Below are 20,371 nucleotides of genomic sequence, written 5' to 3'. Positions count from 1 at the left end.
CACAGGGTTTGACCAAGCCCCAGGCCCCGCCGCCCCCAACAGCATCTCGGCTCCGTCTAGAATCAGCTCAGTTCTTTCCCCGAATGAGGCACAGGCACCGGAGAAGCCCCAGCCCCGGCCGCCCTCTGCGGGAGGGGCTGGGCGCTGAAGTACCCCTCACCGGGAGAGGCCCCTCCTCGAGTGCGCCATTCTGCACGGGCTCCCCAGGCGCCTCCTCGCTCCCCAGCAGCTTCTTCCTGGATCTCTTCTTGTCCTTGGGCCGCTCCTCCTTCTCCTTCTTGTGCTTCTTCTTATGCTTGGAAGGTTTCTGGGGCGGGGAGTCTGGGGTCAGTGAGTGACACCCCACAGGGACCCACTGCAGCTCTCAGAAGGCCTGGCAGCACCCGGTGCTCTCCCTGCACGAGGGTGGGGTCACCTATGCCAGGGTGTGATTGAAGGACTGGCCGTGCCCCAGGGCCACGGAGACCCAGCTGCAGCAAGGACCTCACTCCCTGGCAGTGGCAGGAGCTGCTGTGACTCAGAGAGCAGCCACTGCTCACTGGGGGAGCCACACAGGGGAAGGACAACAAGAACCCCAGACATGATGCACAGGGACACGCCCAAGAGAGAAAACACATCCACACAGAAGCTTGTACATGAACGTTCACAGCAGCACGATTCGCAACAGCCAAGAGTGGGAACAGCCCAAGTGTCCACTGATAGGTGAATGGTCCATCCACACACTGGAGTACCACTCAGCTGTGACAATGGACTAGGCTCTGACACAGGATGCTGCGTGGAGGGACCTTGGGGACATTGTGCTCAGTGAGAGACGCCAGACACAGAAGGACACACAGTATGAAACTCCATTTATATGAAATATCCCAAACAGGCAGATCTACGGAGACGGGGTATGGATTTGTGGTCTCCTGGGGCTGGGGGAAGGAATGCAGAGGGACTGCTGATGAGGACAGGTGTGCTTTTGGGATGATGGAATGTCTGGAATTAGAGGTAGTGGTTGCACAACTCTGTGAAAATCTTAAAAGCACTAAATCACACATTTAGGAAAAGTGAAATCTATGGGTTGTGAATTATATCCCAAAAAGCTGTTATGAGAAAACAGAACCATAACCACCCCAAAGACCAGTGTGAGATCACAGAGGTGAAGGTGGGTGCTTGGCTGTCCTTCCCGTGGGATCCAGGGGCAGCCCCATCACCACGTGGGTGGCACCCGGTGCGCATGGCCAGAGGCTCAGGCCCATCCGCCCCACCCGGCGTCTGCAGGCCGCCTGCCCCGGGCCTCACCTTCTCCTGATCTTGGTCCTCATCCTCCTCATCCTGGGCCTCTCTCCTGGGTTCCACCACCTCGTCTTTGGGGGCAGTGTCAGTGTGTGTGTTCACACTGAGCGTGTCCTGCAGGGAGCCAGGATGGGGGGCTCGCGGCTGCCAGCGAGGGTCCTGTGCCCACCCTCAGCCCTCAGTGAGGAGAAAGGGACCCGGGCACCCCTGTGAGTCCTGTGCCCTCACTCCCTGAGAGGCTGGGGTCCCCTATGAGTAGCAGAGAAGTGACAGAGCCTGCGGGTGCCGAGGCCTGGTGGGGTTCCCCTTCCAGTTCGCACCTTGCCCAGCACAGGACACGAACCCTCCAGCCCTGCTGGCAGACAGGTGCTGACAGGGAGGCACAAGGCCCGCCAGGGGAGACCTCAGAGCTGGGGACCTGATGTGACCTCTGCAAGACAGGTCAGTACCCGCCAGGCTCTTACCGTGGATGGGACCGCGGCAGGCGGTGGGGTGGTAGACAGCCAGAAGTCTAAGTCCTCGCCCTGAAACCATAGCAGGACAGCGGGGAGAGCTCAGGACGCGGCCGGGCCCAGGGCGGCCCCACCCTCCCTCACTGCTCCCACCAGGGCTCTGGGCCAAGTGGGATTTGCAGAACCTTCCAGTCAAGGAGCTGAGGACACACTAAGTGTCCAAGGCTGACTCTGGCTACACTGCTAAAGCAACGCCCACAAACCGATCGGGACGTGGGTGTGCGCTGTTCCTGCAATCTACAGCTGCAACAGCCCACACTCCTGTTAGCGCAGAACAGGCCGTACGGATGCACTTCTTTAAAAAACCCAGTTCATTCCTGTGTGGCATTATGTGGACACTGAGGAAAAGGTTCTGCGGCTGCGCGAGAGTGGCTTCCCCTCCTTGCAGGGCTGACCAGTGCCACGGAGGACTCGTTCGCTCAGGGATGATCTGGTCCTCATGGGGCCCCTAAACGCGAGCTCATGGACAGCCCCCTGCCTGGGTTCGGAGTCACCGTGTCCCGTGTACTCGCCGTTGTCCCTGACGCCCAGCTCCAGGGCAAGGACAGGGACAGGGACCGGCCTGGGTGCCGACCTCACCTTCCTCTCCTTCTCCTTCTTCTTCTCTTTCTCTCTCTCCTTTTCTTTGTGCTTCTTCTCTTTTTTTTTTGGTTTCTTGCTCTTTTTTTCTACCACGGGAACATCTTCTTTTTCGGGGGACTTGGAGTTCTCAGCGTTCCTGTGTTTCTGGACTGGCAGCTTCTCGCTGTCAGCCAGGGGCCTTGTGAGGGGAGGGGCCGGAGGTCAGGAGAGAGCGCGGCCCATGCCTGCCACCCAGCCCCACAGCCGGGTCTACCCCGGCCACTGGGGTCCCTGCCGAAGTCTCCATGGATGCACCCTGATGGCCACACCCTCCCCAGTGTCCCAGGACCTCAGACCGCAGAACCCACGCTGGGTCAGGGTCGGTCTTGGTCAGAAAATGGCTGTCAAGCAGTGCTGCCAGCCACTGCCCAGGGAGAGCCCAGCCCACATGTCCCTGCCTGGTCGCCCCACCCAAGCCTGGCGCCCAGCCCAGAGGGGGAGCCCCTTGGTCTGTGCCTGGCCGCATGGCAGCCCCCTACCCCAACACCAGATGCCCACCAGCACCCTTCCTTACTTATCCAGGTCGATGTCCAGGGCCCTGTAGGGGTCATTGGGGTCTTTATCGTCCTCGTCACTGGGCAGAGCATTCTGAGAGAACAAAGGGGAACTCGGTGTCTGTGGAGCCTGCTCTGTGGCCTGGTGAGGTCCCCTATCCCTGACACAGTGGGACTGCTGGAGACAACCAGGGCTGTAGGCAGTGACATGGCCCCGATAGGGAGGATGCCGCTCATCATCCTCACGTGCCAAGGGCCGCTGGGCCCCAGAAACGTAGCAGATGTGCTTCTGCCCTGGGAGCTGCAAGGAGGGGCTTCTGGCCTCTTGGGGCGGCATGTGGGGCGTGTCCACTCGCGGCCAGCGAGACCCTCCCCAGGATCCTGGCCAGGACAGGCTTAACCACCGGGAGGTGCAGAAAAGACACATCTCCCAGGGCCAGCCCCCGAGGCCACCATGGCAAAAGCCCCCAGCTGACCTCAGGCATCTCCTCGGTGACAATGTCCACCTGCTGGGCAGGGGCAATGTCCTCGTCGCTCTCTGTAGGCAGAGAGCCGTGGCGGCGCTTGCCCTTCTTCTCCTTGTCCCTGCGCTTCTTCCTGCGCTTGTCCTTCTCCAGCCTCTGCCGGTGCCTCCGCTCCTCCTCCAGCCGCACGTACTGGTCTGACAGGGGCAGCCCTGTGGGTGTCAGCGGGCTGAGCGCAGGGCCCTGGAGCCCCGGGGGGGATGGCAGCAGCCCTGGGAGCCGTGGGGCCGGTGGACACTTGCCTGGGACCTTCAGCGGGACAGAGAGGTCGATCTGCACCACGGGGATGTGCTCCACGCCGGGCGAGTCCTGGTAGCGCTACAAAGGCAATTGCGAGGTGTTACTGGCCGCCGGGTAGGGTGTGCCTCCCAGGAACACAAAGCCTGGGGCCAGAATGTATCAACGCCTCCATGGGCGCCAGGTGCCAGGGCCCTGGGCTGCGAGAGCTCCTGTGGGCACAGCTCGGCCCCTGCTGCACATTTTCTCAACAACGGGGGTGAATGTTGTGGTTCTAGGAAGACAGCACAGGTCTGTGGCACCAGGAACAGCGCAGTTTTCTTCAGTTTTTTCCCTCAGAATCTTTCTGGTTCAGATTAGAAAAGCAACGCAACCTCTCAGCCAGAGTGGAGCAACACGTCACGCCTGCCAGGACGGACACGTTCAGACAGTTGGACAACACCCGGCACCACCAAGGGCGTGAAGAAACGAGCCACATGACCCCCAACTCCACTTCCAGGATCTGCCCGAGAAGCACCAAGGACGACCCAGGGGCCTAAAAGGCCGAGCAGGACGTGCTCCGTGGGTGCTGGGCAGAGGACGCAGACGCAGGATGGGCTGAGATACCAGAGACACCGAGGGACATGCCCACGTGTGCTACCTTCCTGTCGAGAGGCATGAACTCCTCCCCCTCTTAGCGTGGAAGCCTGTGTTCCCGCTGCAGCCCTCTCCATCCCTCCCTTCCCCCTCTGCAGCGGCTGAGCACCACACGCTACTGTGCTCAGTGGCCACCTCCGCCACGTGGATCTGCCCTACGACTTGGCACTCCCTGAAGACAGGTCCTCGAGTGCTGCTGGTGGCTGGGGACACTTAGCCCTGGGCACCTGCTGAGCAACCATTGTCCCTCGGACATGTGCTCTGGAACTCGCCTCACCTTCTGCGGGGATGGAGAACTTTTGATGTAGAACGGGTTGTTGGCCTGCTCCTGCTTCCGGGCCTCTCGACGCTGCGGGGACAGGACTCCCGTGAACACAGGTAAGCTGGGACAGGGATGCCCAGGGACTGGGCCCCGCCAATGGCTCCCCAGCCTGGGGAGGGAGAAGCTGGATCTCTTATTTTCACTGTTGGCCTTTTACTAACAAGGAACTGAAGCCCGTGGCTGGAAAGAGCATGTGTTGTAGAAAAGGCACTGCTCAGGGTCCAGGGGGCAGGGACACCCATCTCCACCGCAGGGATCAGGGCTCAGAGAGGTCAGGTCGGCTGCCCTGCCTGGGGTCTCGCTGCCCGAAGGCTCACCAGCAGGGCACAGGAGCACAGGACTTGGCACCACCCTGGGCATCCTCCACTGTGGGGCCAGGACAGGAGGCAGAGTTCGAGGGAGGGCTGCCCTCTCCCCATGCATGAGAGCAGGGCGAGGGAGCACTTGATGACTTCAGAAAGTGAGAGGCTGACGCCAGAGCAGAGATGCGGGCAGGTGCCACCTCCAGTGGGACCCAGGGGCTGCCCTGTCTCTGCCCTTTTTGGGCCATGCAGACACTGCACATGTTTATAGCGTGCCATGACAGCAGCACCCCAGAGGGCCAGGCCCAGCGGAGCTCCCACAGGTCTGTGGGGAGGTCAGGCTAACGGGTTCTCCCAGGGAGGCTCCAGAATTCGGAGAATCCGCTCCCCATGGCAACAAGACCCAACCTGATGTCAGGTGTCTGCTCCGGGCGCAGGGAGCCTGCCTGGGAAACCCGGGGATGGAGAGGGACAGGAGGAGGCCACGCCCCCCCGGCCCTTACCCGGGCCAGCTCTTCCTCGTCCACCTCAGGCAGCCGGTGCTTGGCCTGCCGCTGCTCCTCCTCGTGGAACATGGCCTTGGGCTTCTCGTCTTCAGACTCACTGTCCGAGAGTGGCTCGTTGATCCAGGCATCCAGGTCCAGGCTGTGCCAGACAGGGAAGTCATACAGCGCCCCGCCTCCCCGGCCAGCTGAGTTCTGCACCGAGATGACCATGGGCGCCCACCCCGAGCAGGGTCACTGTGTTTGGCCCTGCCCCTTCAGACACAAGGTTACGGCAGGGCCCACACTGCCTCAGAGGCTCGTGGCAAGGGCTGGGACAGACCCAATCCCCGGGCACAGCACCAGGCCCATGTACGGCCTATAGGAACTGGCCAGAGCCCAGGTCAGTCCACACAAGGGGGTCGCCAGCCCGATGGGCGCCCCTCGCCCCCGACACCCTCCTGGCCAGCGGTGGGTCCTGGGTGCAGTCAGCCTATGGTCCCTCCCGGCATTGGGGACATCAGCAGGCTCACCCTTCAGGGACTGGAACCTTCTTCTGGGCCTTAGGAGCCACTGGGTTCAGCTCCCCAGCAAAGAGGGCGCTCACTTCCTCTGCCACGGGCACAGCCTTGGCCTGCAGCTTCTGCACATGCTTGACCAGCTGCAAGATGCAGGACGCCTGAGGGAAACAGGCGGGTCACAGACAGCAGAGACGGCCACTTGGCCACCCTCAGGGACAACAATGCTCAGACACCCCAACTGGAACCACATCAGCCATGACCCAGCCCACGAGCCACTGTCTTGGTCTCCATCAGGACAACAAGGGTGTGACAGAGGGAACTTCACGCCTAATGTGAAGACATCCCCCCCCACCGAGTGTGCACCCCAAGAAACCCGTAGCGCCACCCCCCTTAGGGGCTGCTTCGGGGCTCTGGGCCTTGGTGCTGGCTCCCCCAGAGGACAGAGACCATAGGCCAAGGCCACAGCCAGCCCTGCCAACGCCAGCATGTGCAGGGTCCAGATCCACGGCCCACATGCACCTCCTCAGCCAGTGTCACACGCCAGACTCTATTACAGGGAAACCACGGACGTGGTGGGCGATGCCGGGCACTGGTGTGTGGCCTAGTCCGCAGAGAAGCCATGTCACCCACAGGGCACTAGGCCCCCAAGTGTGGAAATAAAGGACACTCTTGGGGCCCCCCAGGGGAAGTTTCCAGCCCCAGCTGGCCCTGAGAAGAGAACGGGTGACCTGAGAGAACTGTGGCCTCCAAGCAGCCGGAGCCACAGGAGTTCTGGTCCCTGCGGACACTTCAACAGCACCTTATTAACACATGTTCTCAGAGGCTTTTCAGAAACCCCCACTGCATGGAAAATGCAGATACGAGAGGAACAGAGGACTGAACTCTGAGCACAGTCCTGTGGTCTAAATCCCCCAGCTACTCAAGGGTCCACAGAGGGCTAAGACGGATGCTGCAGGCTCACAACTGGGGAGGACGGAGGGGGAGGGATAAAGAATTACCTGGTGAGTACAAGAAAACGTATAAAAAGATTTAAGAAAGGGAAAAAAACCAAAAAACACTAGAAAAAAAAAATGAAATTCCCTGATGGTCCTGTCATACCCACGTTAACATTCCTTTCCACTAATCCGAAAATCTCCGATCTACCTGTGCCCACCCCGACTTTAGGATATGCCTTTTGGGCCACATCTGCCTGAAATGTCCCCACCCCTGTAAAGCGTGGCTGTGAGACATCAGGGAGTCTGGGGCTTGAGTGTTAGTGGTCCCTTCTCCTTGCAGGGTGCCCTGCAATAAAGCACCTCTTTCTCCTGCCACAGCCCTTGACGTCAGTGTCTGCCCGTCTGGGCTGGTGGCAGAGCCACAGCCACGTGGCCCCGGAAGCCCAGGCTCCCACCCAGTTGTGTGGCCACCTGCTGTGCACCACATGGGCCAGCAGGGTCCCCGCCCTCCCAGCACCCCACAGAAACCTGCTGCCACCTAAGGCCACTCTCGAAGGCCGATGAACCCCCAGGCCCGGGGTGGGGAGGGACCGTGACAAGGGATTGGGAAAGGTACAAAAGCACCACACAAACTGGCCACCGCTGGGCAGAAAGAACTGGTGGCTCATTGAGGCCTCTCCCCAGGTTCAGACACTGTCATTGGCCCCGACGGAAGCCACAGCTGGTCCAACACAGGGCCCAGCGTGCACACCTGGCCTTCCTTACCCGTTCCTGCACCTCCAGGTCCGCACTCTGCACAAACTGGGGTAGCCGGTCTATCATGAGCTGGGTGACTGCCTGGGCCGCCTCTGTCTCCGCCGCCTGCTCCTTCTGCTGCAGGATGGATGCGTACAGCTTGACGACATTCTGCACGTACACGGCCTGGATGTGGCCGGGCAGCGTGGTGACTTTGGGCCGCAGCATGGCCTCCAGTGTGTGCTGGGGCTCCTGCAGGTGCCTGGGGATAGGAGGCCGGGGTGAGGCCTCCGCAGACACCCACCCCGGCAGCTCCTCACAAGGTGAGGAGCGGAGGCCTGGGATTGTCACACAGGGGGTGACTCTGGGGGTCCCTCATTCCCTGATCGGGCAGAGAGATGGGATTTGAAGGTATCAGGGACCATAACGGCTGTAACAGAGACATGACAGAGACATAAGCATCACAGGGCAGCTAGATGGATCAAAGGCAGAGAACCACGGGAGGAAGGCCCTGCCAGCACCAGGGGCTGGCTTCAGAGAGACGGAAGGGAGAAGAGGAGGAAGAAACTTGGGGAAAAGACCGAGCAGTCTGAGAGACCAGGGCTCTGTGGTGTGGTCAACACTTGAGCTGCTGCATTTTTTGTGATCAAAAAAATGTTTATGGTAAACTCTTTTCCCAGTGAGAGGATGACAGAACTGCTCATCTGCAGAACACAGGCCGGTCTTCACTGAAGAGGCAGAGGCTCAGACGCTGGCGGGGGGCAATGATGGGATGGAGGGGCAGCCGCCCTGCAGCGCCTGCTGAGCCAGGCCTGGGCTGCAGGGCAGGGGACAGCAGCAAATCTTGGCCTTTCCAGGAGAAATCAGGAATCCAGATTTCTGTGCGACAGCCCCTAAGCTGAGGCTTTAGCAACACACCCCACTTTCAAGGGGCTCAGGGACCAAGTCTGCTCAGCAGTGGCTGCCATTATCCTCTTGGGGCCGGTGCGCCCCTGGACCAGGGAGTCCCTACCGTCTACCTAGAGCCTGGCACTGAGACCCTTGGAACCCCAGAAGGACCTGGCAGCAGGCAGGCTGGGGCGGAGTGCCTTCCAGAGCTCCTGTCTTCAGGGCAGGCCTGACATGGGGGCAGATCTCACTGTTGCCCACCTCCCAGGTGTCTGAGCAGAGCCAGGACTCCCCCCTGAGCCTCACATATGCCAGGGGCCAGCCCCCTTTCACAGCTACCCAGGGCAAAGGGGACCCCGTGTACCCCACCAGCTCCTAGTCCCAGGGCCCAGGGGTCTATGGTCTCGTGGGCACCACAGAGCCAGAGCAGGGCAGAGTGGAAGGGCCGCAGCACCCCAGCTGCACGGAAGGTCAGCCGACACACCTCGTCCCTCCATCCCATCACTGCCAGGGAGCCTGGGGGGCAGCTGAGCCTGTCCCCACACCCACTCACTCCGAGAACTCCCCGCAGATCCAGGTGGCAGCGTAGAGCACCTCGCAGATCCCGTTCCGCTGGGTGCTACTGGCCACCAGGTGGGCATTGTCGAGCAGCGTGGACATCTGGGACACGGCAAACTTGCGGATGGCCTTCACGCGGATGGCCACGTCCAGCATCTGCGCAGCAATGAGGTGGCCGTGGCGGGTGCCCTCCAGCCGGGTGAGCTCTACCAGGATGCTGATGTACCACTCAAAGTTGGTGATGTGCTGGTAGTTGGACTGGCTGCAGATGTCGATGATCTTGGTGAGGAGCTCGTCGCGGTAGGTGGTACCCTCGGCCTTGTCCACGTGGGTCATCAGCTTCTTGACAATCTCCATCAGGTTCTTCTTGGACACCTGGGGCGGGACAGGTAAGGGAAGCCAAACTCTGAATCCATGGTTCACGGGTGGACCTGCGTGTCCAGGTCTACGCCAGGGAGGCTGCGCGTCCCTGTGACAGTTGGATGAGGAGCACACGGCCCCCACGGTCACTCAGGAGGGCCTGGCGCCAGCCCCCGAGTCCAGATGCGCCCTTGGAGCAGAGGTCAGACCTGGTCCCCAGTGCCCAGCCCCCACACGCTGCTGACCCTGAACCTGAGGGTCTCCTGACACCCACGTGCTCCTCAGGGCTCTGATACCCAAGGGTTAAAGTCCCTCAAAGCGCTAAGGCGTGGTGGGGAAGCCGGGCGGGCACGCACCATTCCATATAGCAGGTCCAGGGCCCGCAGCCGGATGGACTCATCCTTGTCGTCCAGACACTGCAGGATGAGGTCCTTGTGGGACTGCACGGACTTGGGATGTGTTTTCAGGATCTTGGACATGGCCAACAGCCCCAGATACTTCACTGCAGAGATGGCAGGAGGCGATTAGCCCGGACACGAGAAGGTGCTGGCGCCACGGCAGGGCACAGAGCACGTGAGCCAGTCTCTGCCTCAGACAGCAAAGCCTCGAAGGAGGATGAGGAGGATGAAGAGTGCTCTGTTTATTGCCCGGGCCTTCATAGAGGCAGCGTGCCCAGCCCTGCTCTAAAGGAAATCTGGCTTTCAATGAGCACCCTAAACACAGTCCCGCATGTGGGTCCAGGTGCCAGGCGGGTGGCCCTGAGCTGGAATCCCTCACAAGGATAGAGGTGCCCGAGGGCAGGAGTGCTGTGTGCTGTGCTACTGACCAATCGACCATACCCACCCCCAGAGATGCAGAGTCTTATATGTCAGGACACCACGGACCAGACGCTCAGTGAGCACGTGTCAGTGTAGCTGTCCCCCTGCCCGATCCCGCTTACAAGCTTTACCACGCGTTCCCCTCCCCGCAATGTCCCCCCTGGGACCAGGCAGGTCTTCCTCGACACCCCTGCCCTGGCTGTCTGCGCACAGCTCAGCACACACCAAGCCTCCTCAAAACCTTCCAGCCTGGACAGAGGGGCTGCCCACCACATGGGACGAGGGCAGCGGGCACAAGTGCGCCGCAGGGTACTGGCGGGGCTGTCTCTGAAGCCCGTGTTGCTCTGCCAGCACCGGGTCTATGAGGAAGATGACTGGGCATCGCTGACACTGTGCACGCTCTCCTCCCATGCAGGGAAGAGGCCTGACCTCACAAAGGCGTAGGAAATGGAAATGAAAGAATGGAGCAGAAGAACAACTCACAGTTCTGATCGGAGTCTTCTATCAGTATCCTCAACTTCTGAACACAGAGCTGGAAAGAAGGAACATGACGCTGGACTCGTCTTCGGAAACCAGCGCTGTCTAGCCGGCCCTGGCCCCAGCCCTCTACCCGCCTGCCCCACAGATGGGAGGGAAGCAGGCAGGGCCCTCACAGTGGCACTGGGGGCCGGCCTGTCTGGGGCCCACACCATGACCCCGCTGCGCTGGGGACAGCAGTGAGTCTGCAGGCATCAGCGAGGACAGATGTTGCCACCTCCTCAAATACACTGCGTGGGGACACACATCCAACTGCACAGCATGCCTCCTGGGAGGGACTGGGATCCAGGGACTTATTTTACACATTAATCACATAACTAAAATAAACTTGAACCCAACAACATGGAAACAAGGAAACGACCATTCCAAAGGCCTCCAGGCCAGGCAGCTTGGGGACAGAGGAAGGCTGTCCCCCAACATGGATAACACCCAGAGACACAGCCTGGGTGGCTACCATGAGCGCTCAGATAGGAGCACCAGGGGCACAGCTCAGTGGGCGTAGACACCCCACAACACGGCACACAGAACAGAGAGGGCAGACAGCGGGACAGGGGCTTCTGCGGGCTACACCCAGTGAGTAAAGGACTCCCAGCCCGAGGAGGAGCACAGCAGCCCGGGGAGTACCTGGATGCTGGCGCTGTGGTTGGGCATGCCGGAAGACAGCGAGATGAGCACTGAAACAGACAGCCGCCCAGTCAGCGCCACGCCGTGGCCATGGCACCACCCCAGTGTCCACTGTGGCTCCTGCCCCTCGCCCAGTGTGGGGATGGGGTAAGGGCAGAAACGCCACCATGTGGAACTGCTCCTCCCAACAGTGCCCACACAGGACAGAGCCACAGCGCAGGGTTGGGGCTGTGTCCTCAGAAGGCGCCGGTAAGGCTTCCCTTGGGGCGTCTGGGAACCTGGCCAGCCCCACCTCGCTGATAGCAGGGGCTGCTGGGCCTAAACTGCCCCTGCAAACACCGTGGTCTGCGCCCGACCCTGCTGTCCTCTGAGTCTGGAATCCCGGCACAGGCCAGGCAAGGGGGCCACATGACCAGCCCCCACAGACACCCAGGTGGAGTCACTGTGAGCTTCCCTGGGGACAACACTCTACACATGTCATCACGGCTTGCTGCTGGGGGTGGAGCGAGTCCTGCGTGACTCCATGAGGAGAGGGTTCTGGAAGCTGGGCCTGGCCTCCCCGGCTCACCCCGTGCCCCATCCCCTTTGCTCACTCTGCTGTGTCCCTTTGCTATCATGAACCACGGCTGCCAGGACGACCGTGTGCTGAGTCCGGGGGCCCGCCCTACACACCCCTGTGCTACCAGCTACCCGGAGGTCTGGGACCCAACTGGATGTCTGCGCCTCCAGGCCTGTACCTCCGCCCCGCCCCTCACCAGGCCCCCAGGGAGTTGGGAAGGCCGAGTCCAATCACAGCCCCAGGGTGTCGGGAACACAGCATCCTGTCCAGGGCAAGTTCCACAGGAGCCTGGGCTGCACACGGTGTTGGGGCCACACCCCACGTGCCAACTCTTGGTACTGTCACCCAAGAGCCACTGCTCCCGATGTGCCTGGCCCCGGAGACACCTCACCTGTACCCACTGCCTCTCCCTGCACCCCAAAATTCTCCCACCCCATCACTTCTGATCCTCCTGCCCCACCACACCCTCCTTCCTGATGAAGGTTGCCTCCCACTGTCCCAGAGCTTCAGGGACGCTCACAGCCCACACAGCTGTCACAGAGCAGACCTGGGCCGGCTTCTCATGAATCACTGAACGTCAGGCCCCCTCATGGGTCCATAAGCAGCACCTGCTGGACCAGGGACAAATGCCCACCCCATACCCCCCGCAGGTATAGGCAGGCAATGAGACCCCAAACCTCATGCAGCCCGGCTCTGACACCAGCTTACGAGAAACGCATGAAGCCAACAGCCAGCCGGCCCTGCCAGGAGCCAAGACCCTGCTTTTCCAACAAAACGATGGTGTTGGCTGAAAGGGTGACCAGAACTCCTAATTTACCAACCACAAGGAAGTGCGTCAGCCAAATGCACCCAGACAGACAGACTGGCTCTAAGGAGACTGTCCTCGACCCCTGGGGACACTGTCAGCCTGGCCAGGCCTGAGGGGCAGCTTCTGATTCCGCCTTACAAACTGATTTTGTTGTAGACACCAATGCTTAGTATCTATGGTGAAACAACGTGCCTCAGGTTGCTTTAAAGAATTTTCAAAAATAACAGCTGTTGGTAGGTCTGACAGTGGACACAGAACAGCAGGACCCGACAGCTCTGGAAGGCGGGAGACGGGCAGGCAAGCTCCACCTGCAGATGCGAGATGACTCTGGAACGTGGCTGGGGGCTGAGCTACTCCAGAGTCCTGAGCAACACCTACCGTGGAGGGCAGTGGGGAGCTGGGCAGAGATGCATGACCACGAGGAAGCCCGGCCAGTCGCAGGCCCTGCCACCCGGCTTTCCACCTCAATTCCAGTAGGGGCGATGCTTGGGGGCACCTTGTCCCCTCTCCCCCCACTGAGGACAGCCGCCCCTTCCAGAACAGGACCCGTGTCACCTCTCACCTGCAATCACAGTGTTCACACACTCGTAGAGAAGGGACATGGCAGACGTGCTACAGAGGGAGGGCAGAGAAGTGGCATGAGGATAGGAGTTGTGTCAGAGCAGGGGACGGCCCCCTGCACTGCCTGCCAGGCAAGGCCACCAGCAGCTCTGGCCCCGGACCTCTGGCTGCCCGAGGGTGCGAGGACATGTGGGGGTGCGTGCTCACCTGTGGATGAGGTTGGTGAGAGGCTCAATCAGCTTCTTGCCCAACCTCGGCTCCAGAGGCGTCAGAGCACCAAACTGCAGGGTGAGAGGGGCGGTCACCACGCAGGACGGTGTCGAGGCAGAAATGGCTGCCCACAGCAATACCGACCAGGCACCCGGGAAGAGGTGAGCGTGAGGGGAAACATCCTGTGCTACTTGCCAGCTTGATGATCTTGATGAGGACCCAGTTGTTGGTGGAGGACGTCATCAGCTTGAAGAACAGTGGGGCGAGGGACAGGTAGTTCTTGGGGTTGCGTCTGGCCAGCTCACAGATGACGTTGACAGCGGCCGACTGAACCCCTGGGGAGCAAGGGGGTCCTCATCAGCAAGAAGGGGCATCCTCACAACCAGGTGGACTCACCAACGGGAACCCTGCGGCATGGGCCTCGAAGCACAGGTATGGGAACAAACTCATGACTGTCACCACGTACACGGCCAGCCAGGGCAGCTGACATGGCGTGGGCAAGTGGTAGTGTCGACACACCCACACACACACTTCCTAGCTCTGTGTGCTGAGTGGTGGGCCCAGTGGCTACAAAACCCCAGCACCTCGAGCACATGCAGTGCCAGATCTTCAACAATGAAGGAAGCAGGGCTGCGTGGAGAAACATGGACCCCAGGGCCGGGAAAGGACACATGAACCTGGCATCTTGTGGTGCCAGAAAGCAAAGAGATGCTCAAGAAATAAGGGGAAATGGCAGCTGGGCACTGGAACCCATGCAAAAGGGCACCCGATGGCCAACCTGAGACAATGTGAACAAAAATACTGACAACGAAGGTGTGGATACAGCCCATAGAATAAAACAGGTACCTACGAGTCCATCCTGATGTAAACCGACAAGTGACAGAACGGACAGCGCCTCCTGCCCTAGGACCCCAACAAACAAAGAGGAGGAGGAGGAGGAGGAGGAGGAGGAGGAGGAAGACGGGGGAAGCATCATCTGGCAGGACCAGAGCTGTAACCGGTTCAGGCCAGGCCACAAAGGCCGACGTCAGCAGGGAAGCAAGCATCTACGCTGCTGAGTATCCCCACAAGACACTGAATCACAAAGGGAAAGACTGGCCTGTGCAAGTGGCGTCGACACAGACAAGACACGTCGGCCCCACAAGCCCTGGGACAGTCCCCAGAGGAGACACACTGGGGACGCAGCTCCTCCGTCTGACCGGGAGGGAACAGCAGACCAACCCACTGAGAGACATCCTGCAGGACGACTGACCCCTTCTCTATAAAAGTCACAGTCACGAAAGAAACACCCAGGGACTCTGATCAGAAAGGGTCCAGGCACTGGATAATGAAACGTGGTCAGCCCAGAGAGGGGATGTGAGTGCAGCAAATGTACTGTGTGATAAAGACTCTGTCTGAGGCCAGACTCGGTGGCTCACACCTGTAATCCCGGGAGGATCACTTGAGGCCAGGAGTTCAAGACTGGCCTAAGCAAGAGTGAGACCCCATCTCTACTAAAAATAGAAACAAATTAGCTGGGCATGGTGGAGCCTGTAGTCCCAGCTACTCTGGAGGCTGAGGCAGGAGGATTGCTTGAGCCCAGGAGTTGGAGGTTGCTGTGAGCTAGGCTGATGCCACGGCACTCTAGCCTGAGCAACAGAGCGAGACTCTGCCTCAAAAAAAAAAAAAAAAAAGTTCTGGAAAGTTGGGTGAAGGGCACATGGGAATTCTTTGTACTATTTTTTTCAAGTTTTTTATAAATCTGACATTATTTTAAAACAAAAAGGTAAACTAAAAACTTTTAGTGATTAAAACAAACAAACAAAAAAAAAAAAACTGAGGGGAAAAATAAGCCTTCGGGTCCGCCTGCAGCTCTCCGTGGACAGAAGGAGAGCCCCAGGCGTAAAACCCGGCTCACCAAGGAGAAGGAACAGACTTGGACTGGGCGGAGGCCGCAGGCAGAACAGGAGACCCGAGGATGCTCCCGGGAGCTGTGTGCCTCCTGCCCCTTCCACACTTCAAAACTCTCAGTTCTGAAAATCCCGCCACAGCCCTACCGACCAGAGAGGAGGTCCTGGTGCCTGTGGCAGCTCCCACCAGGCTGTAGGAACCCCAGCTTGTGGCACAGGCTCTGCCACCTCCTCCTGGGGACGGGGACACCAGCCCAGGCCCAGACCATCCAGGCAACAGGTCCAAGGCAGAGGGCTCATGGCGTTATGGGAAAGCAGCAGGACCCTGCGACGCAACGCTGCACAGCAAGGTGCGCAATGCGAGCACAAACAGGCGTCACCACACACTTGGGACAGCCTCGAAGAACAGCCCTCTGGCTCCATCTCTCTCCGTCAAGTCAGGGAGGAAAACAGGGCTGGGGGTTTCTGCACAGGGAAGGGACAGCGTCCGGAAACATCTGCCCGGCCGTTGGCCTGGAGGGCACCATTGGGCAAAGCTTGGGACCCGCCCAGCCGTCCTGATCTGACTGAGCCAGGGCCCCAGGGAGGAGCTGGCCTGGATCCCAGCTCCTGCACAGGTCAGGTTTGCTCTCCCAAAGGCAGGGCCTGCACAGTCCTGCTGGCTGGCTTCGGTTCCACAGACCCCTGCCAAGTGCCTGCCGCAAGCCAGAGGCTCTAACACATGTGATCTTGGGCTACGCTGCCCAGTAGATGCCAGGGCCACAGGTGACTATTTAAACCTCAGTTATTAACCTCAGTGAAATAAAATCTGGAACTGCATCTCTCAGTTACCACGCTGCAAATGCTCAATAGCCCCGTGAGGCTCGAGGTGGCCCTGTGTCCGACAGCGCAGTATAGCTGTCCCCTGCACTGCAGAAGGTGGCCTGGCGGCATGGGAGCCATCTGACTGGCTCCCAACCTCCCTGGCTCAGGGATGCTGCGGCCACGGGGAATGCCCCCCAGGGCTCTGCCGCCTCACCCTCGCTGCAAGTGTGCTGCACTAGACTGCACTGTCCCCGGGCCCAGGAGGAACCTGAGGCCACCCACACTGAGCCTCCCCACTCTGTCCACTGCGTCTCAAGGCTGCCCCACGGTAAGAAAGCCTGGCATGTTCCATGGGCAGGAAGCCCTCCCACCTCCTCCCTTCAGCCCCTGTGGCAGCTCCCGGGGGGGCTGGGTGCCCCACCCAACCTGAACTCAAATCCACCAACCAGGGTCGGGGTCCTCCAGCTTCTCCTTGAGCCGGGGGAAGGCAGGGCGGAGTGACTCAGGGTACTTCAGGAACACCTTGTACATGATCAGCACGGCCTTCTTCCGGATGTAGGGCTTGGTGTGCGACATCTGCCGAGACAGTGGGGGCATCTGCACCAGTCTCCTCCACCCGCCTCACCCCTGCCCTGCGCCCCACCCGCGTCTAATCACCTCCGCCCAGAGGAAAGAGCCCCCAGTCCCTCTGGCCATGGCCTACACACCTCACCACACTGCCCACCACCCAGGGACCACAGAGCAACGTCTCAGAGGAGTGGTAACCTGCCTGTGCCCGTGCCCACGCCTGGGCCCTGGAGGTCGCCCTCCTGCCTCTGACTGTCCTGGCCCGGCAGTCCTGGACCCAGGAGGGAGGGAGGAGGCCCAAAGGAAAGTCACACAGGGAGCCCTGATCTGCATGGTCAGAGCCTGCAGCCCTGCAGCACAGCCCACCCTGAGAACACTAAGGGCCCTCCTTTGCTGCCAGACCATCCTCTCGTCCCTGGTGAGCCCCTCCTCACCTGTCAGGCCTAGGGAGCCCCACCTCTCCACTGCTTGGCCCTGACAGAGCCCCTAGTCCACTGTGACAGGGCGCCCACATCCACCCCTCCTCTGGGCTCTCAACTGCTCTGGTCTGGGGGAGCACGCTGCCCATGAAGGCCAGTTACTGTTTCGGCTCTGCAGGCCAGATGACCTCTGTAGGGACCACACAGCTCTGCTGTGGCCACTGTGTACAACGTGGGAGGAAGGGGCAGGCCAGGTGCCTGGTTCACACATGGGGGGCAGGCGGGGGGCAAGTAATGGATGTGGCCCTGGGCCACAAACTGCTGACCCCAATTGGACTACAGACAGGGTCCAATCTAGAGCTGGGCAGGCTGTGCCCACAATCTCTAGGCCATCAGCCGAGAGCTACGCGTCTTCTGGTAGACGGACTGCTCACGCAGGGCCAGCACCCTGAGGCAGAAGCCAAGCCCCTTCCCCCGTCAGTGTGGCCCTGTTTAGTTAGTGAAAGGGAAAAAGAGTCCCGCTAAGCTGGGGACGAGCTGGGCACACAACAGATGTCCTGAGGCTGCCATTTCTCAGGACTTGCATGTTCTAGAAGGTCACTGGGGCCCCTGTGAGAGAACGACAGGCCTGGCCATTTGCTTTAAGGCCAGCTGGGTAGCCGTGAGCTATGTGGGGTGGAGAGGGCCAGACAGGGCCACACTGAGACGACCACCACCAGCACCCGCACCTCAGCAAGGAACCGACGTCCCTGCCAGGGCCTGGCCCACCAGATGGTGGTGGGGGTGACAGTGACTCGGCTCCCACCCCACCAGGCCACACACCCATACCTGGCCCGTTCCCGCAGGGCCAAGCTTCCTTGGTGTGACATTTTAACCTGGGCATGCTTGCAACTCACCAGCGTCATGATGTCATTTGCCAGGTCTCTGGCAAGATCTGGGGTGACAAAACAGGACAGACCAGTCAGTGCAACGCCAGTGTCGTACTGGCTGGGGCTGCTCAGGTCCTGGAAAGGGAGGGAAAGGGATTTAGCGGGTGGGTTCCGTGGCTATGCATCACCGTGCACGTCCCAGAAGGGGGTACACCCACTCGGGGTGCAGTTGTACCCCCATCCCCGCTGCAGAGGGCTCTGGATCTGACCCTGGATGAGCAGGAATGATCTATAGCCCACTCGACATTGTCACCAAGAGAGGAGCCAGGCCTCATCTGGGGACAGACAGGGTCTGAGGAGGATGGGAACACGCTGCACCCGAGAGCCCAGTCTCTGAGAGCCTAGCCTCTCGGGACAGAGGCTCATTGACCACTGCACGTCTGGGCGAAGGCTGCACTGGCTCTGAGTATGGCCTGCGTCCCGGGGCTGCGGTCAGGGCTGCCCACCCCTGGCCGAAGGGCAGCTCCCAGACTGCAGACACCCCGTGCACAGCCCGCTGACCATCACCCAGGCACAGAGCAGGCAGGGAGCCCCACAGGACAGGACCCCCAGAGACTGCCACCATTTCAGGTCCTGTCCTCCTAACAACCAAGGGAAGAGACCAGGAACAACTCCTGTGGGTCCCTCTCAAAGCATGGAAAAGCTTCGGGCTGGGGACAATTCCATCTTGGGACCATGAGACACGAGGAGAAGCTGACGGCCACCCCACAGCCTCCTCTAGACGCGCGATCCACTAGCTCAACCCTACAGCAAAGGCTCAAACACGGGTCCACGCCCACGCACCAGATCTGCACACCTGGGGAAATTCTCTTGCTCTCTCAAACTTGCTCTTGGGGAGATTTTCGTAAGGAGTGTGCTGAGAAACACTTTAAGAGCTGCCTTCTGTGGTCACAAATACGAAAACACTAGTTTTTTGTTTTGTTGTTTTTTTTGAGACAGAGTCTCGCTCTGTTGGGCCAGAGTACTGTGGTGTCAGCCTAGCTCACAGCAACCTCAAAGTCCTGGGCTCAAGCAATCCTTCTGCCTCAGCCTCCTGAGTAGCTGGGACTACAGGCATGTGCCACCATGCCCGGCTAATTTTTTTTTTATATATTTTTAACTGTCCAGATCATTTCTTTCTATTTTTAGTAGAGATGGGGGGTCTCACTCTTGCTCAGGCTGGTCTCGAACTCCTGACCTTGAGCCATCCTCCCGCCTCGGTCTCCCAGAGTGCTAGGATTACAAGCGTGAGCCACCGCACCTAGCCAACACTAGCTTTAAAAGCCACTCCACTCCCAGCTGACGGGCGAGACGGCAGCAGAACCCACAGTGCAGCACAATGCACCAAACGGTGGGAGGAGGGGAGCAGGGACCCTGGGAGGCTGCCATAGGAAGTTTCAGAAAGGAAGGTGTGTCCGGAGATGTCCAGGTATTCGTAAAGCTGCCAGAAGACCCCAGCCTGACCCCAGGCCCCTGCAGGAGATGTGTTTCAAAAGTCACGGGTTCATTTAAAATGACACAGGGAGCGTAAACACCTGGGGTACACTCCCATCCGGATCCTACGCAAAGGAAGCATATCACTAACTGGCAGCAAGAGCTGTGGCCACACAGAGAGGCTCCTGAGTCTGGGGCCAGGACAGAGACAGGCAAAGGCGGGAACAGCGGCAGAAAGGACAGTTAACTGCCTGAATCACTCCTGATTTAGGAGAAGCAGTGTGTGCTCCCGGGACAAGGAGTCTCAGGCTGGAGCACTCGGGTGGAACAGAACGCCCTGAGCGAGTTTCCCAGGGAAGCAGTGGGAGACCTGAGGCCATATCAAGGTGCCCACGGCGGGGGTGGGGCCTGGCTGGGCAGCTGGCACCTGGGCACCTAGGATGCCGCACCTCCACCCTCCTCAGTCCAGTCGTCTGCCCACTCTCCTCGGCAACCCTCTCCTCTCCCCTCTTGGAACGTCCAACTCCCACCGGGCAACCCGCTCTCCTCCTGCTGTGCATCCCGACCAGCACTAGCGGCCAAGCTGGACCCTCGAGCCATGGCACCTAGACCACAGGCCACATATGGCCGAGACAGACACCCAGCTCCATAACCTTGCCCACAACGGACAGCCCAACAGGGCCAACAGCAGCGGGGTCTGCACCACCCCCCATGCAGGGCATCAGCACACGGCCAGCACCTACAGAGCCCGCCCCTCAGCATGCTAGGACCCCAGCCCGAGAAGCCAGGTCACCTCCCGAGGGCCTAGCCTTTGCACTGGGCACTTGC

At 60.2% G+C, this 20,371-nt stretch overlaps 1 protein-coding gene across 6 annotated transcripts in view; it reads right to left on the bottom strand.

Moving 5' to 3' along the window:
• Positions 1-20,371, bottom strand: part of AP3D1 (adaptor related protein complex 3 subunit delta 1) — a 38,209-nt gene that overhangs the window by 5,569 nt on the left and 12,269 nt on the right. For 2 of the 6 annotated variants that reach the window (XM_069480849.1, XM_069480896.1), the window contains 20 exons: positions 18,098-18,205; positions 16,662-16,791; positions 13,718-13,857; positions 13,520-13,593; positions 13,314-13,363; positions 11,385-11,434; positions 10,707-10,755; positions 9,762-9,907; positions 9,041-9,420; positions 7,630-7,861; positions 5,942-6,087; positions 5,430-5,571; positions 4,580-4,651; positions 3,672-3,747; positions 3,382-3,581; positions 2,926-2,999; positions 2,370-2,550; positions 1,743-1,802; positions 1,285-1,392; positions 161-307 (listed from right to left, as the gene is read on the bottom strand). In XM_069480849.1, the coding sequence (XP_069336950.1) occupies positions 161-307; positions 1,285-1,392; positions 1,743-1,802; positions 2,370-2,550; positions 2,926-2,999; positions 3,382-3,581; positions 3,672-3,747; positions 4,580-4,651; positions 5,430-5,571; positions 5,942-6,087; positions 7,630-7,861; positions 9,041-9,420; positions 9,762-9,907; positions 10,707-10,755; positions 11,385-11,434; positions 13,314-13,363; positions 13,520-13,593; positions 13,718-13,857; positions 16,662-16,791; positions 18,098-18,205 (2,565 nt within the window). Of the gene's footprint in view, positions 1-160; positions 308-1,284; positions 1,423-1,742; positions 1,803-2,348; positions 2,551-2,925; positions 3,000-3,381; positions 3,582-3,671; positions 3,748-4,579; positions 4,652-5,429; positions 5,572-5,941; positions 6,088-7,629; positions 7,862-9,040; positions 9,421-9,761; positions 9,908-10,706; positions 10,756-11,384; positions 11,435-13,313; positions 13,364-13,519; positions 13,594-13,717; positions 13,858-16,661; positions 16,792-18,097; positions 18,206-20,371 lie in introns of all 6 variants that reach the window. The other 4 variants (XM_069480869.1, XM_069480859.1, XM_069480877.1 and 1 more) reach the window with 4 other exon arrangements.

The sequence above is a fragment of the Eulemur rufifrons genome, chromosome 2, assembly GCF_041146395.1.
Source record: "Eulemur rufifrons isolate Redbay chromosome 2, OSU_ERuf_1, whole genome shotgun sequence".
In the NCBI taxonomy this organism is placed as follows: domain Eukaryota; kingdom Metazoa; phylum Chordata; class Mammalia; order Primates; family Lemuridae; genus Eulemur; species Eulemur rufifrons.
This window is presented reverse-complemented; position numbering and strand designations above follow the sequence as displayed.